The sequence below is a fragment of the Pelophylax lessonae genome (assembly GCF_965119305.1).
Source record: "Pelophylax lessonae genome assembly, chromosome: 2".
NCBI lineage: Eukaryota > Metazoa > Chordata > Amphibia > Anura > Ranidae > Pelophylax > Pelophylax lessonae.
Window position 1 is genome coordinate 584668942 of NC_138769.1, and position 16235 is coordinate 584685176.

Genomic DNA, 16235 nt, shown 5'->3' on the forward strand with positions numbered 1-16235 from the left:
CATGGCACACCTGGTGACCCAGATTCCCTTTCATACCAGGGATGCTCCATGTAACACCTAGGGACCCTGATACCCTGTTCTGGGGACACTAGCTGGGCGGTATGAAGAGAGTGGCCCCCACTCTGCCCTCCTTCACAGTGATCCTGCTGATTCCTTCTTCCAGGACGCTCCTCTCCTGGACCACAGTGCTCACCACAGCTCCAACCGGCTCCTGGTGGAGGGAAAAGCAGCAGTCAGAGAGCTCCGCACGTCCTTCATCACCAACCTCCTCAGGCCATTCCGGTGCCTCGTCGCTTCTGCCCCAGTAAAGGTTCCGCCCTCCAGTGCCGAGCTCCGGCTCAGATTCAGCTCTCCTCTGCGCCCTGCTTAATACCAACCCAGGGAAATGAAAGGCTGCTTACCAGCTCAGTGCAGAGTCACTTCCTGCCTGGGGTTAAGTCCGTTCAGCTCCAGCTGAAGAGGATCATCATGTAGGCAGCACTCTGGTGGGCTCCATTCCTGCCTCTTGGGGCCCTCCAACAATGGTGGAAAGCCAGGGCCTGATAGTTCCGCCACTACCCAAGACACCTGGCATCTTTCTCTGTCCCTTCTTCCTTCCCTACCGCCACCTCTCCCCTCAGCTCGCAATAATCATTCATGATGGAGAGAGAGTGCCGACTCCTGGCTGCGCCCCTAGGTGGCAATGCGCCCTAGGCGGCTGCCTAGTTTGCCTAGTGGAAGCACCGGCCCTGTGTGGCGGAACCCTGTTCTGCCATCTTTGGCTCTTGCCCTCTGTTCCCACTCCCCACTGTCACCAGTAAACACAGAAGCCTTCTGTGTTTACAAGGGACAGCTTTGCTCTCAACAGCTACTGGATCTAACCGATCCCTGCATGCGCTCATGGCAGGGCACAGCGGGGACAGGTCTCCAGAGAGAAAGAATAATCTTCCTGCAAGGTGAGGCATAGCAGGGAGGTACTAGGGCCGGGACAGGTAGGAGAGAGTAGAGAAGTGGGAAGAAGCTATGGGCTGGGGGTTTAGTTGGGGTTGCACACTGTGCATAGCGCACACCTAAACCCTGCACTCTGTACACAGAAAACCCCTGAACTCTTCGCTCTGTACGTAACGCATAATTGAGGGCAAATATACTGCTGGTGTGGCCAACGATGACTGATTTGTTAGCTGAAGACGTATTTCCAGTTAACTAGTTGACAATGACTATGTTGCCTTACCATCTGCACTAGCATCATCTACAAGAATGATTTCTTTTAGCAGGATTGCAGGGGACGTATGTAGAACACTGTACACTGTCCGGAGCAGAGTTGACCAGGCTTCATTATGGAATACAATAATCACACTGGTGGTAGGGAGTGAAGGGCATCGCTTGAATTTCTGTTCAATACACCTGAAAGACACAAATGAATTGCAATGAGTAGACTGATATGATCAGAACTGGTAACTCTATACAGTTTCTGTAGCATCTGTTGTAGTAGAAGACAGCTAGGAGGAATCAAATCACAAGCTGCAGTGAGAGGGCACCATTTGAGAACAGGGAAGACATTTTTGGATATTGCAGTCAGAAGAACCTGTACTGTTGATTAATGAATACTCCTGTCTGTGCTCCAGTTCTCTTAACTGACCTGGGGAATCAATTTTAAACATTTTCTTATTGCAGCAGGTGGCTGTCTTCCAATTATCCCTCCTTGGAGGTGGTCTAATTGTTAGGGCCTACTTCACACTGGTGCGACATAATGCTCCGACTTTGAGAGCCCATGTCTCATGACATGTATAAATCAATGGTTACCTATTAGAGCCATCTTAACTAGTCTGACACAAGTTAGTCCAACTTCAAAAAAGGTTCCTGCACTAATTTGGTCCGACTTTGGTCCATTTTCATTCAGTATCATTAAAGTGGGATCAAAGTCGGTTCATCATCTTAACTGATCCAACTTGTGCTCTGTGGATCTTGAAAGGGGAACCCCATGCCAAAAATAAAACCAAAAACGGCGTGGGGTTCCTCCTCAATTTCATACCAGGTCCTTTGAGTCATTTATCTTGAGGGGCAACCCCCCCCCCCCCCCCGGGGAACCCCCCCAAGTCCAAACAAGACCATTAGCTGAGCCTGCAGTCTGGTACCTCAGGAAAGGGAGGGGGCGAGAAAGCACCCCCCTCCTGGATCATACCCAAGGGTCTGGTATGGTCTGGGGGGGGGGGGGGGACCTCACGCTTTTTTTTTTTTCCATTTTGGCGTGGGGTTCCCCCCCCCCCAATCACGGGGGTGATTTTAAAAAAAAATGCTGGAACTGGCTAGAACTCCGCTTTAAGCAAATACAAGAATATGTAATATGTTATTGTTTTATTTATGAAAAAAAAAAAAAGAATTTGAGTAGTTCTCCAACTATGTGTGATTAACCAATTAACCTTAAATTGGTTTGGATATCGTTGTTTTACTAACCTGACAGCAAATTATTCTAAATAGGAATCCTTCATTCTGTTTGCAAATATTAACCACTTAAGCTCCGGAAGGTTTTACCCCCTTAATGACCAGGCCATTTTTTGTGATTCGGCACTGCGTTACTTGAATGAAAAATTGCGCGGTTGTGTGATGCTGTACCCAAATACAATTGATGTCCCTTTTTTTCCCACAAATAGAGCTTTCTCTGAGTGGCATTTGATCACCTCTGAGGTTTTTAGATTTTGCGCTATAAACAAAAAAAGAGCGACAAAAAACATTCCCAATAAAAAAAAAATATATATATATATTTTTTTTTATCTTAGGCCAATTTGTATTCTGCTACATATTTTTAGTAAAAGAAATTGCCACAAAGGGTATTTTAATTGGTTTGCGCAAAGGTTATAGCATTTACAAACTACGGGACAGATTTTTGGACTTTATTTTTTGTTTTTATTAGTAATGGCGGTGATCAGTGTTTTTTAGCGGGACTGCGACATTGCGGCACAGATCGGACCCCTAACTGACCATTTTTGAGACTTTTTGGGGACCAGTGACATTAATACAGTAATCAGTGCTAAATATTATACACTGTTACTGTATAAATGACACTGGCAGGGAAGGGGTTAACACTTGGGGTGATCAAAGGGGTTAATGTATGTCTAAGTATGCTTGCCCACTGTGGGGGGGGGTTCTGTGACAGGCACAGAGAGATCCAAGTTTCAGCTTAGTTGAAACTCCTGATCTCTCCCTGCCTGTCTCACAGAAGACTCGGCTGCTTTGTTTATATAAGCAGTCGGGTCTTCTGTCAGTTTCTTTGATGGTCGCGGGAGGCCAGCGGCAATCATCGCTGCTCCTCCCGTGGCCCGTGGGAGACAGTGGGGGCGTGGCTCCGGCAGCACGCGAGCGCCACCGAGACCTCGTGCATGAAATCTCGTAGTACTACGTGGTTTTGCGCAGCCGAGCCACCCTGCCATAGTAATACTATGGTGGGCAAGAGGTTAAAGAATCCACCAGCAACAATGAGTCCTTAGATTTTAAGAGAACCTTTCATCTCAGATCCATCATGGCAGCGCCTGTTAGCGGGCATCCACTCACCTGCTGCCGTCACATCCCTCACCTTGTTGTGTCACTGAGGCATCACCAGCCATCCCATTAAAGTAAATGGGATGGTCGGTGAGTCAACAGCAGGTCAGAGGAGGAGCCACTGCTGGACAGAGAGGACAGTTGCTCTCTAAAAATTAGGATTTAAATCAAGTTCAATTAAATTAAGCCTTTTTACTAGTGATTTAAATCAAATCCACCCCGGTCTAATAACAACCCCCCCCTCCCCCAATCAAGGTTTGCTTAAGGCTGCATTTACACCTTTGCAATTATTTTTTTTTCCCCGCATTTATGGTCACGTTTGTCTTGCAACAGCATGGGGCAGCCCATTCACTTGAACGGTCTTCCCTATGGGCGCCAAAATAGCTCATGTTCCTTTTTGTTTGTCACAGAGTGAACCTCGTTTTGTGTTGCGTGTTTTGCCACGTGACAAAACACCGTACCACAACACTTTTGGGGGTAGCAGTAAAAAAATAATGGCACCGCAAATGCATTGCATGTTTTTCTGTGTTTTGTGTTCATTTCTGCCCGCATTCCCGGAGTGCTTAGATGTGAATGCGGCCTAAATCATCAGTATTGATTGGAATATGCCATTAAGTTGTTGAAGACCCATTTCTATACTTGATCTCATCTACCCTATACCCTTGATAAAGTCACGTGTGTGTTGTGACGCAACGCGTCGGGAGAAGCCGGGTGACGTAACTTCCGGTCTACGGCTGAGACCGGAAGCATCTGTGGACACGGCATCAGCAGTTTGTTTTGCTGCTTGTTCCTGCTTGCTTACCCTTACTTCAACTGTAAGTGTTTTTATTGCTTGCTTTATTAAAGTATTTACCTACTACACTATGAGCGCCCCCTCTTGTCATTTTGATGATTGAGTGGCATAGGAATACATCAGGATAAAAGTCCCCTTAAGGAGAGGAGGAATTTCCACTACAGACAACTATTCTATGATCTGCGGAGATATCCACTGTCCATTTCCAGCTATACTTCATTGGAAAACCCCCTGATGTCCTTAATGGTGATCTTATAGTTGTATAAAGTACTCGAAACCCATACTTGAGTAAAAGTACAAGCGCTCGATCAAAAAGTGACTTGAGTAGAAGTACTAAAGTATTCAACATTTTTTGTACTTAAGTATTGCAAGTAGTTTTTTTTTTAATTTTGCTACTCAAGTACTGAAAGTAAAAGTACCAGTAGTTTTGAAAAAAAAATTGCTACTCAAGTACTGAAAGTAAAAAGTACAAGTACTGTGTTATGTAGTTATTAAAGAAAGAAGTCAAAAGTTTGAGAGCCCATTCACACTAGCACGACTTGTGAGGCGACTTGTGTAGCCCCAGGTCGCTTGACATAACAAAAGCAATGTTAATCAATCAGTGCCGTCTTAATTGGCACTACCGAAGTTGCTCCGACTTCAGAAAAGGGTCCTGTACTACTTTGAGGCGACCTGTAATCCGACTGTCCCATATACTTCAATGGGAGTCACCTCCTTATCTTAATTGAAGCGACTTGTTATCAGACTTTCCAGGAAGAAGAAAGAGATTAGCCAGGCATTCCCCACAGACAAAGTCGCCTGTCTCTTCAAAGTAGTGCACAAGTCTCTTCAAGTCACGGGGCGACTTTCTGGTCGTGGTAGTGTGAATCGGCTCTAAACATCATATTGTTTTTTATTATTTCAAATGCAGCTTTTATTTCTACATACAGTAGCTTTTATTTTCGTATGCGCTGATAATACACATGTTTTGAGCTTCATGAAACCTGCCATCTACTGTTCTGGCAGTGGTAACTTTTATAATTGTAACGAGTAACTATGCAGCACAAAAAAAAATATCGGAGTAGAAGTATTGAAATCATTGAAAAAATGTAGTGAAGTAAAAGTGGAAGTAGGAGAAAAAAATTCTACTCTAGGAAAGTACAGATACTGCCTTTCGGTACTTAAGTACAGTAGTGAAGTAGTTCTACTTAGTTACCATACATCTCTGGATCTAACACACCAAAAACGCTCTTTTGAGTGTTAATGGAGGTGAGCGGCCATTGCACTTAATCTAGGATTAGAGCTCACGAATTAATTACACGCGTATATCACTGGATGAGATTCTTTGTTTTATACACTTGAACACCCTTGAACTCTTTCATCCCATTTTGCATTTATTTATTTATGCATATATATTTTGTGCACACCATCCAGGGACACATGGACTATTTATGCTGTTAGCATCCTCACAGTGTTTTTGTATGCTAATTTATTGCATCACTTGTACTTTTATTTATTTGCTGTTCAGTATTGTCACAGTCACTTTTATGTGTTGATTTATTGCATCTTTTGCACTTTTATGATTACTTATTTATCACTTCACTAAGCACTTCAGCACTTTTTGCTCATTTGCATATTTTTGAATATTTATCACCCATTAGCTATTTAGCTAATTTTATGATCATCATTGTATATTTCATATTATATATATTGTTTATTCATCATATATTTCTTGTGAACACCTTTCATCCACTTTGTGTTTTGTGGCTCACCCATTTAGAAATTGAGCGCTGATTCCCCCTTTCCTTTCCTTTCTATACTTGGTGCAGTGACTCCACCAAGTCTGACAGACTGTCAGTTAATAAATAAGGTGTATAGACAGATGACAGGAGCATTATAATTAGTGACACTATAAAAAGGACAGTTACGGCCTTGCTGCTGCTTGTTATAGCACATCTGTAAAACAAACAGCAATGATTAAAAGGTTCCGTTTGTGCAGTTTCTAATAATCAGTCATTTTAATTGTTTTTTCTCTTGTTGTAAAACAGGAAATTAGCATTACGTTTGCCAGGGTTCATTCAGAAAGGAATAGGAAGGGTCTATGGCAGTGCATAGAGCTTGCCTTGAGCTTTTCAATCCCAGGGTTAATGGTTCTTTTACTGGCCACATACCCCAATCCTACTTCAAACAAGGGAAATGTTCCACATGAAAGCTCAGGTTCTCCTGCTGCCTTCAAGAAGAACAATGATGCTCCTTTCATTCTGCCTGCAGACCGGCTATGGAGACAGCTGTTACAGTTTGGGGATTTTTACTTCCAGTTTTTCAAAAAAAAAAAAAAGGAAGTTGCTAAAAATGGGGTGGCTTCCCCACATCAAATTAAATTGGTTTAGGCGCTTTATTCTCTCATTTGCTTTATTGAAAAGCATTCTTGCAGCGGTGGGGAACTTACTTTCTCCTCCATTGTGACAGACACACCTGCCAAGGCAGGGACAGACACCCGCTGTGGAATATGAGCTTTCCCAAATCTTTCAGCTACTGGACAAAAGCTCCCACAGATACGGCAATTGTTAGCTGCGCTCTGATGACCCAGTGTAGCATGTAACTGTGCTGTTATAAGATCCAAATGAAAGCCAGGCTGTGATTTCAGTGCGATTGTGCTTACAGCAGACTGTGATGTCACGCCATGCTCCATGTACCCCTGTTTAATATGCCAGGCACAGGAAAGGAAATGCTAGAACGACTGTAAGGGCAGAGGTTCAGTACAATTACTGTACAAAATGCTGTGAGGGGTTACTGTACCTGATTGCCACAGAACGAAAATCCTAGGCAGGACAGTGTGATGTAAATCAGATGTGCTCAGGTGGTGCCGCCAGGGCTACATGTGGACCTTGTGGCCTTCACTACTGGCCTCTGGGGAAAAATGGAAATCAAACTAGAAGACTGCAGCTGGCCATACACTGATTAAAATGTGACTGATTCAGCAGGGACAGGGCAAGATTGATTAGTCTGTGGCTGTACTTTCTTAACAGAAGCCAATCGTTTGCTCGACTTCTGCCGAAGGGATATGCTGGGACACTTTTGTCAAACAGTGGCTGCTGCCAATCCGCTGCAGGCTCTGAATCAGTGTATTCTGACAGCGTCGGGTGCCGCCATCATAATGTTATGTCCTGGCAGAGGATGGGGATGGTGGGGTATAATTCCATCCACCTCTTTGTGTGGAAGGAAAAGTCGGGGTTTTCATTAAAGCAGAGTTCCAGCCTCACACACTCACCTGTTCAACGGTCCAGCGATGGGGCCGCCCAAAGCCTCACTCTTCTCCCTCTCTGCTCTGCGGCATCGCTGGTGTGGGCATCCGGCTGTGACAGTTTGCGGCTTCACAGCCGGATACGCACTGCGCATGCGCGAGTTGCGCCACGCGTCGTGATTGGCCGGCAAACTTCTGGGACCTCTGACATGTCCCAGAAGATTGCAGGGAGGGAGGAGGAGAGGAGAACTTCCGCTCAGGGCGCCGTGGCGCTCCGAGCGGAAGTGGGAGCGGGTACCTGTCAAAACTAGGTACCCGCTCCCCCCCCCCCCAAAAAAAAATTACATGCCAAATGTGGCATGTCAGGGGGTTAGAACTACCTAAAGCGGAAGTTCCACTTTTGGGTGGAACTCCGCTTTAAGTGCCGGGATCACACTATGGTGATGTCAGAACTCGCATTTTATTTGCACCGCACTGCTCTGAAAATCACATGCGATGTCTGTGCGATGTAAATTCAGCCATACAGATTGTATGGCTGAATTTGCATTGCATTCAAACCAAAGTTGTGCAGGACCCTTTTTTCGGTCCGCACCAGAATCAGATTGCATGGGTGAGATATACAGTATCTCACAAAAGTAAGTACAACCATATATCTTTTCATGTGACAACACTGAGGAAATTACACTTTGCTACAATGTAAAGTAGTGAGAGTGTACAGCTTGTATAAGGCCCCTTTCACACTTCGAGTCCGTCGGCGGACTCCGTTTATCTCAGCGGGGATCGATCCGCTGATCCCCCGCTGAGCAGGCGGATGGCAGCTCTTTCTCAGCGCTGTGTGCGGAGATGGAGCTGTCAGGTCCCTGCTGTTCTCTATGGGGGAATCGGATGAGAATGGACCGCCTGTCCGTTCTCATCCGATCCGCCAGCCGGATGGAAAATAGGGTTTCCATTCGTCCGGATTTGACGGAAAGGATCAGATGTCAGCGGACATGTCTCCGCTGACATCCGATGCCCCATAGAGATGCATGGGGCATCCGTTCAGATCCGCATGAAAAACTGACAGGCGAATCTGAACGGTCCACAAGTGTGAAAGGGACCCAGCAGTATAAATTTGCTGTCCCCTCAAAATAACTGAATTTTTTTTTTTATTACAAACACTTCTATATAAATAATGTATATGGTATAATTACCCACATACACATATGCTTATTCTAGTGGCTAAAACAAATTAGTATTTTTGCCAATAGAATGAGTTTTAATCTTAATGGGGATCCCAGCTTAGAAAAAAAGCTGTTCATTCGAAGGGATTGCATGAGGACTCGAGGGCATACAATGCGATTAGAGGAGAAGCGATTTAACCTCAGGCAACGTGGGGGGTTCTTTACTGTTAGGGCTACAAGATTGTGGAATTGTCTACCACAAGAGGTGGTTTCTGCGGGTAGTATGGTGGCTTTCAAAAGACTCTTAGACTTACATCTCAAGGATCAGAACATTCAGGGGTATGTGAGATGATTACAGCCACACACACCTACACAGGTTGAACTGGATGGACTATTGTCTTTATTCAACCTCACCTACTATGTAACTATGTAACTAAGTTTACATGCATATACTTCTAAACATTATACGCCCAAAAATGCACATAATTATGCACCAAAACAGAAATTTTCAGCATACACGGGAGTATTTTATACACCCGTGTGCAAGCAGCCAAAAAGCAAAGATCTGCTAAAGTTTCACAAGGGCTTCAGCTGGTATAAGAGCAGTGTGAACAGCAAGCTTTGACAAAGCATTTGCAGAGCTTTCATCAAGCTTTATTGAAGTTTTTAAAGTACCATTCAGTTCCAGTTTGTGAATGTTGAACACAGATCCTAGAGGGAGTGATGACTGCTGCTTTATACAAGATTTCCCTTGACTTCCAGGGTTGGAGATGCAATGGGAAAAGAATGGGATTACCATCTTGGAAAGTTGTCAGATTGACAGGTGTCCATATTGGACTTCGTTCCCTCATGGTTTGTGCTGGTGTTAACTCAATTGTTTAGTTTCCCCTCTCCTTCTCTGCCTTTGCGACTGGGAACACCAAAAACAAACAAACAGAGGGATGACTTGCCAAAAGCAGGCCATAGATTGTGTGATTTTCTATCCTGCAACCCAAAGAAAATAGCCTGATTCTCTCCCGTGGAGCTCTTTTGTTCTCCCGGCTGGTTGTACCAAAGTCGATCGAAGCATTGATTTGGGTACAATAAGCCTGCCCATAGATGGATCGAATCTTCGCCGGTTCAGCAGGTACCAGCCAAGATTCAATCCATCTATGGACACCTAAAGACAGACAGAATAGTAATAGCCAGCAGGAAACAAGCAGAAAAAAAAATTTGAGAGGTTTTAAAAAAACTTTCATACTCTCTCTCTCAATCGATATTTACAAATTTTTAATCCCTATGCTGCTAGCCTTACTAAGTAAAAAAGGAAGGTACATTTACTGGTTTTAAACTTCTTCAGTTATTTCCTGGTTTCTGGCCTAGGTTAAAATGTCGTACATTCCAGGAGTCGTCATGGGATTTTGTTTTCTTCATTTGGAGGAGGGGCCTTCTCAGCCAAGTAGACCCTCCTCTATGTCTGACCTAAGGGCAGATGGATTCCAGAAAGTAAATGCCGTTCATCCATCTGTTCTTACTCAAGATAGGCATGGTTTGAAATGCTAGGGGTTCTACAAAATAAGTTCTTAAAAAAAGAAAAATCATGGAGGCATGGACCGATGGTTGGGGTTGCTTTGAATAATAAAAAATGAATTGCGTTTTCAGTTTGTGGTGCTCAGAAACGGGCAAGTTCTGCATTAAACCTTTAAACCTAACCCTATGTTGTCTAAATATAAACTGCTACATACTTTTTCTTATCAGCAGTAAGAACATTCTTGGGAGTTCTGTCAGTGTCTGATTAAAACTTGAAAGGGGAGTTCTCCTCTGTTTTTCCTAGGAGGCTGCGTGACCCCTGACCCTCTGTCTGGACAGTGCTGATTGGCCCTGTGCTGATCACATGCACTCTCCCAAGAAAAATAAAAAAACTCTATCACTACACACCAAACTGAACATGTGAGTGAGTGCCTCCAAGGCACAGTAGATGGAGCGGGGACTCTGGAAGAAGGGGGAGATCAGAGAAGACAGGATCAAACCTCCTTTTTACACAATGCGCAGGATTAACCCCTTAGGTTCCACAGTGCGTATAACAAGCATGCTATACTGCATATACAGACTGTTGTAGGTTTAGTAACACTTTGAATAAATGTCAATGAAGGTACCTGCTGTAATCTAGAACTCTAAAAGACTATCTACAAATTAAGGAATAATTAATTGCAGAACACATTTGTTATCACACCTAGATCTTGCAGTCTCATGGAGAATCATTGGTTATCAGGGGAACCACTTGCATCTGAATGAGGTTTTTTTTTTTTTTTTTTTGGCCAGTTTAATTGCAATTTCGTCAGATTAAACCTCAACCAGCAGGTGGTCCATTGACATTAGATCCAAAGAACAGATGAGGATACTCATGGAAAGTCTAAAAGTGAGAAGTAGAGATATTGGTATTTTAACTTTGAAAACAATTCCTTATAGCTGTAGTGTGTGAAAGGAATGGCATTGTATACCCTTATCTTTCGGCCCAATACACAGACCATCGAGGCTCAGTACCAAAACTGTGGAATCCTTATGATCTTCAAGAAACTGAAACAATGTAGCAAAACATTTTGTAATAATTTTTGTACTGTAAATTAATTAAAAAGAGAATGGTTTTAAACCAGATTCATTACTATGAATGAGTACGTTAAAAATGAATAAAACTTACTCTGGAGGTCTTGTGTCAGGTCCCAAAGCCCTGTGGAGGGAGATCTTCTCACTGGCAAAGGCATTGAAGCAATGCTTGGTAAATCCGTCATCCTTCTGCTTCGTCTCCTCTGCTGTCCACTTGTCCTTTTTAAATGGTTTTCCATCCGCACCAGGGCTGTTTGGATCTTGTGGTGGTCTTTCCATGAACGGTTTGAGCTCTCCTGGAGTGTAATATCCCGGCAAGCAAGACTTTGCTTTCCGTTCTGGTTCCTCTTGCTGTACCGGGGCATTGATCTGAAGCTTTGGCATGGAGTCCCTTAAATTGTTCACTGCCCCCATCATCATATCTAACACCTGATCTTTCCGCTCCACAATGTTCTTTAACCAGGGCTCATCTTTTCCACCATTGCCAACATCTTTGTGCATTATAAAGACGAATATTACAAAGACAACACCCACCATAGCCAATTTAAGAGGTCCAGTGTGTCGCCTTAAGAGCCTCATTTTGAATTAAGTTTAAAATCCTTCCAGGGTCAGAACACTATGATGAGGTAGCCACTTGATTACTCCATTTGTATATATTCACCACAGACCTAAGAGAGAAAACAGAAAAAAAAACAACAATTTAACAAAATGTGACTTCCAACAAGAAAGTTGGTTTAAAGCGAAACTCTAGGCATACAGCTAAATACTTTGTTGAAATATAATTTTTAACTGTTTTTTCCAGTTTTGTTGTTCAGGCACCCTAACCAGATAGCACAGCCAGGTCCTGGACCACATAGTCTTCTCCACAGTTACATAATGAAATCTGGTCAAAGGTCCACCCCAGGCAATGTCTAGACCGTGATGGAGCAGCAGGACACCAATAAGGTCATATCTGCATTTCTCTGCAGTAAGTATGTTCACAAATACATTCCCTGTCTCTTAATCAGAGTGTTACTATACAGAGGACTATAAAGCGGATAATACCAGAGAATAAAATCAAATGTTTGTATGTAAAGAAACATTTGTTGATTTTTAAAATGATAAAATTATGCTTCATTTTACTAATACTGGCAACTAAAAAAAAATAAATAAATAAAAATAAAAAATTATCATGGCACCCAATCTACCTGTACATTGGGTATGTACAGAATGCAACCTGGTTAACAGACCCCAACTCACTCATCTGTATGCTCTGATATTCTGCCCACAGCAATACATATTTAGTGCCACTTTCACTATATAAAAAGGAACTATATAGTTTTACTTGCCAAATTACTTAAAGAAGAAAATCTGTACACACACACACACAAACTATTCAACTTTGCAATTATAATGAATGTTGCCAATTTAAATTTTTATCAGCCCTACATTGTACGTATGTATTTACTTCAGTGACAAGACTGATCAGGAAAAGAAGAGCAGCTTCAAGGACCGGAGCACACAATCAAAAAAGGCAAGGAAGATGGCAGATTAAAGTAGAACTATGGCTACCCTCTCTTAGGGCTCATTCAGAGGCCAGATTAGGGCCTGCCTAAATGTACAGCCGCTGACAGATGCATGTGTATCCACCCTGGAGCTGCATGCAGGCAGGACTTAGAAAGGGATGCATATGTTGACATGGAAACAAATCGCATTTCAAAGTTTGACATGTGGGCAGGAACAGGTGCAAGGATCTGAATGCAGAGCCATTGCATTTAGATCCATGCACCCGCTTCTGCCTGCACGCAGCTCCAAGGTAGATGCAGCACATGCATCTCCCAGCAGCTCTGTATCGTGGACTGCTGAAACCTGCTGTCTGAATGAGCACTTGGTCCATCTGAAAAGTCCCAAAAATACTGAATTCTCCTGCCTGTTAAAGCGGAGTTCCGGCCTCGGGGGACAGTCAGGGCTAGTACATTCCATACTGGATAGCCTCTGAACTGTCCCGGGTCACACTTACCTGAAAGAAGAAATACTTACCTTGAAAATTTCTTCTCCAGCTCTGCCATCTAAGGTGTGGGCAGCTGAAGCCGCAGCGTCCCTCTTTGTGTCCTCTTTGTGACATCGGAGTCCCACAATGCATGTTCCCCGCTCGACACGTTCGGTGCAGGCGCGGCATCCCTGCACAGCTTCTGGGCATGCCCAGAAGCTGTTTAGCAGTGAATACCGCGACTGCACCAGAAGTGACGAGCGGGGCCGGTGCAGGCGCATTGATTCCTGGGAGCGATGACGTTCAGCTCCCAGGAATCATCGCAAACCGGAAGTGATGGCGCGGCCGCGGCCGCAGAGGGAGGAAGTGGAAGGAAGGTGAGTATATTTTCTTCTATAATAAGGTAAGTGACCAAAAAAAAAATCGCCATTATCCATTTCTTTTTCAGGTTCCCCTTAGCTAGCGGATGGCCCAAAATCGATTTTATCGATTTTGAGGCCAGAACTCCGCTTTAAGTTTACATTGTGCAGCTTTCTGTGATGAAGTGGCAACAATGCTGCACTGCTCCTCCTGATTTCCGTGCAGTTGCCACTCATTACGGACGTGCCTGCCTGCACAAAAGTGGGAGGAAAAAGGTTGTAGTGAGCATGGCTATAAACACAGTGTCTGGATTTCTTGCTTACAGGAGCCTTTAGTTGTACTTTACAGCTGTAAGATGTTTTTCTAATTAGGTCTGTCAAAAACCAGCTTCATAATAAATCAGAACTATGCATGGCAGAGGATTTCTCCCATCACTGACTCTGGTGTTAAATTCCAGGCTGAGCATTGATCAACCTTGAAGAAAGCTATAAAACAAATAGAATGGAGGGATTGCTTTTTGCCAGCCTGTTAAGTGATCAGTTTCAGTACAGTACTATTGAAAGAGTCAATCTAAGAGTGTATATGACATCCCTAGAGATCTGCAGTCACAAAGCAGTAAGAGACATTCAGAATGAGATTGTAGTAGGTGGAAATAGCCAAACAAAGGCAGATTCAAAAGCGGCAGTGTACTCAATACTTCCCTTTCGCAGACTAAAAAACGCCCACCAAAACACGTTTAACCATTTCTCAGCCAGTTTCAAGGCACATCTGTACTATAGTCAATTACGGTGATCAGGATATAAAAATAAAAAGTATATATTGCATACACACAGATATTTACCTATTCATTTTAGGTTACTGTTTTGGGAGAAGGAAATATGTGACGTGTCTGCATGTCATATAACTGAACACTTCGGCACCGTACACACGTTCCAATAATCGTACGATAAAACTCGCTTTTGACCTGATCAAACGATAATCTGATCGTTAGTACACAGCTTTCGACAGCCGATCACGACAGTTGGTCCAACAAAATCCGAAGGGACAAACAGGAAAACATCTGTCGTACGATAGCCCCGCTAACGACAATCAGTACACTATGTGTCCGCTAAAAATCGATCGACAAAGACCGCGCATGATCAGAAACACTAAAATAGCACGGAAAAAGCCTGGCTGCCATTGTTTTTGTTTTGCACCATCTGATACGTAGCTAAGCAACCAGGAAGCTTTTCCAGAATCGGAAAACAAAAATCATACCGTTTGTACGCATTGTTGAATTCGATGTTAGTATCATGCAACAAAATGCGAACCATAAGTCGTCCGATTATCTGAACGTGTGTACGGGGCATTAGCGCCTCACACAAAAGGCCCATACCCATCAGATTGGATATTACCATGCATTAAAATCTGCTCCAAACTGGCATTTTAGGTGGTCAAATTGCATGCCAAATCGCAGCCTATCGCCAGCAACGGCACCATCCGAATCGTTGCGAAGCCGACCTTGTGGCGCCACACTGATTTCAAAAAGTAGTTCCTGCACTACTTTTGGCAACTTCGGGGGCGATTTCAATAGACATCTGTGCATGAACTTGTACAGATGTCTTTCAAAATCGCCCCCGAACTCCTAATGAAATGCAGGTTTGAAATTGTGTGAGTTCAGCTGAACTAGCACGATTTCAAACCCGCCTCCAACATAAACGAGGGCTTAGCATCCATATTCAGATCATGTATTCTGCTAATTGGGTGCTAGTTAATGAACTGAACTGCTGATTAATTCAAATATTATGTCCAATGACAATGAGCTCTAATAGAACAATTTGGGCCGTTTATAATCACTTAAGAGAAGATTCATTGTGCCTCAAACAATTCCTTTATTTCCTTTAACCTGCAATAGACAGCAGCTGAAAAAGCAAACAATAAAAGCAGGACTGGTCTTGAAGTCGATATACCTGATCCAGTCTGAGCACACAAATTACATTGTTTCTTTGACCACAGAAAAGGACTGTTTTCCATTTGCTCCACACAATGAAATCCTAGTCGGGTTAATAATATATATATATATATATATATATATATATATATATATATATATATATATATATATATATATATATATATATATATATACACACACACATACACCACCACACACACACATACATACATACATACATACATACACACATACGCACACACACACACACACACTATATATTATATATATATATATATAAATGGATTTTTGTAAAATCTTACCGTAAAATCCTTTTCTCTTAGCTCATCGACAGACGTAGTCCTCGGTGATACACCACCTTCGGGTTATGTTACCTCCGCAGGAGCAGGACTAGACAGGAAATTAAAAAGCTCTGGCCACACCCTAGGGGCAGTCCCAGAGGGTATATCCTCTCTCTCTCTGCCTCAGCAAATCAGTTATGTGAAAAAGCAGTGCTTAGAGAATTTAACCCAACCCAACTCCAAAACAGAGGGGCGGGGACTACGTCTGTCGATGAGCTAAGAGAAAAGGATTTTACGGTAAGATTTTACAAAAATCCATTTTTCTCTAGCGCTCATCGACAGACGTAGTCCTCGTGATACACCACCTTCGGGACGTCCCAGAGCAGTATCACAACT

General features: G+C 43.3%; 1 protein-coding gene across 1 annotated transcript in view; it reads right to left on the reverse strand.

Moving 5' to 3' along the window:
* The window catches only part of GALNT6 (polypeptide N-acetylgalactosaminyltransferase 6), a 53015-nt gene extending 41089 nt beyond the window's left edge, over nucleotides 1-11926 (reverse strand). Inside the window, exons 1-2 of the mRNA XM_082246782.1 lie at nucleotides 11370-11926; nucleotides 1211-1383 (exon numbers count right to left, since the gene is read on the reverse strand). Coding sequence (XP_082102908.1) covers nucleotides 1211-1383; nucleotides 11370-11854 — 658 coding nt within the window. The 5' untranslated portion in view covers nucleotides 11855-11926. The remainder of the gene's footprint in view (nucleotides 1-1210; nucleotides 1384-11369) is intronic.
* Nucleotides 11927-16235: the final 4309 nt, after the last annotated feature.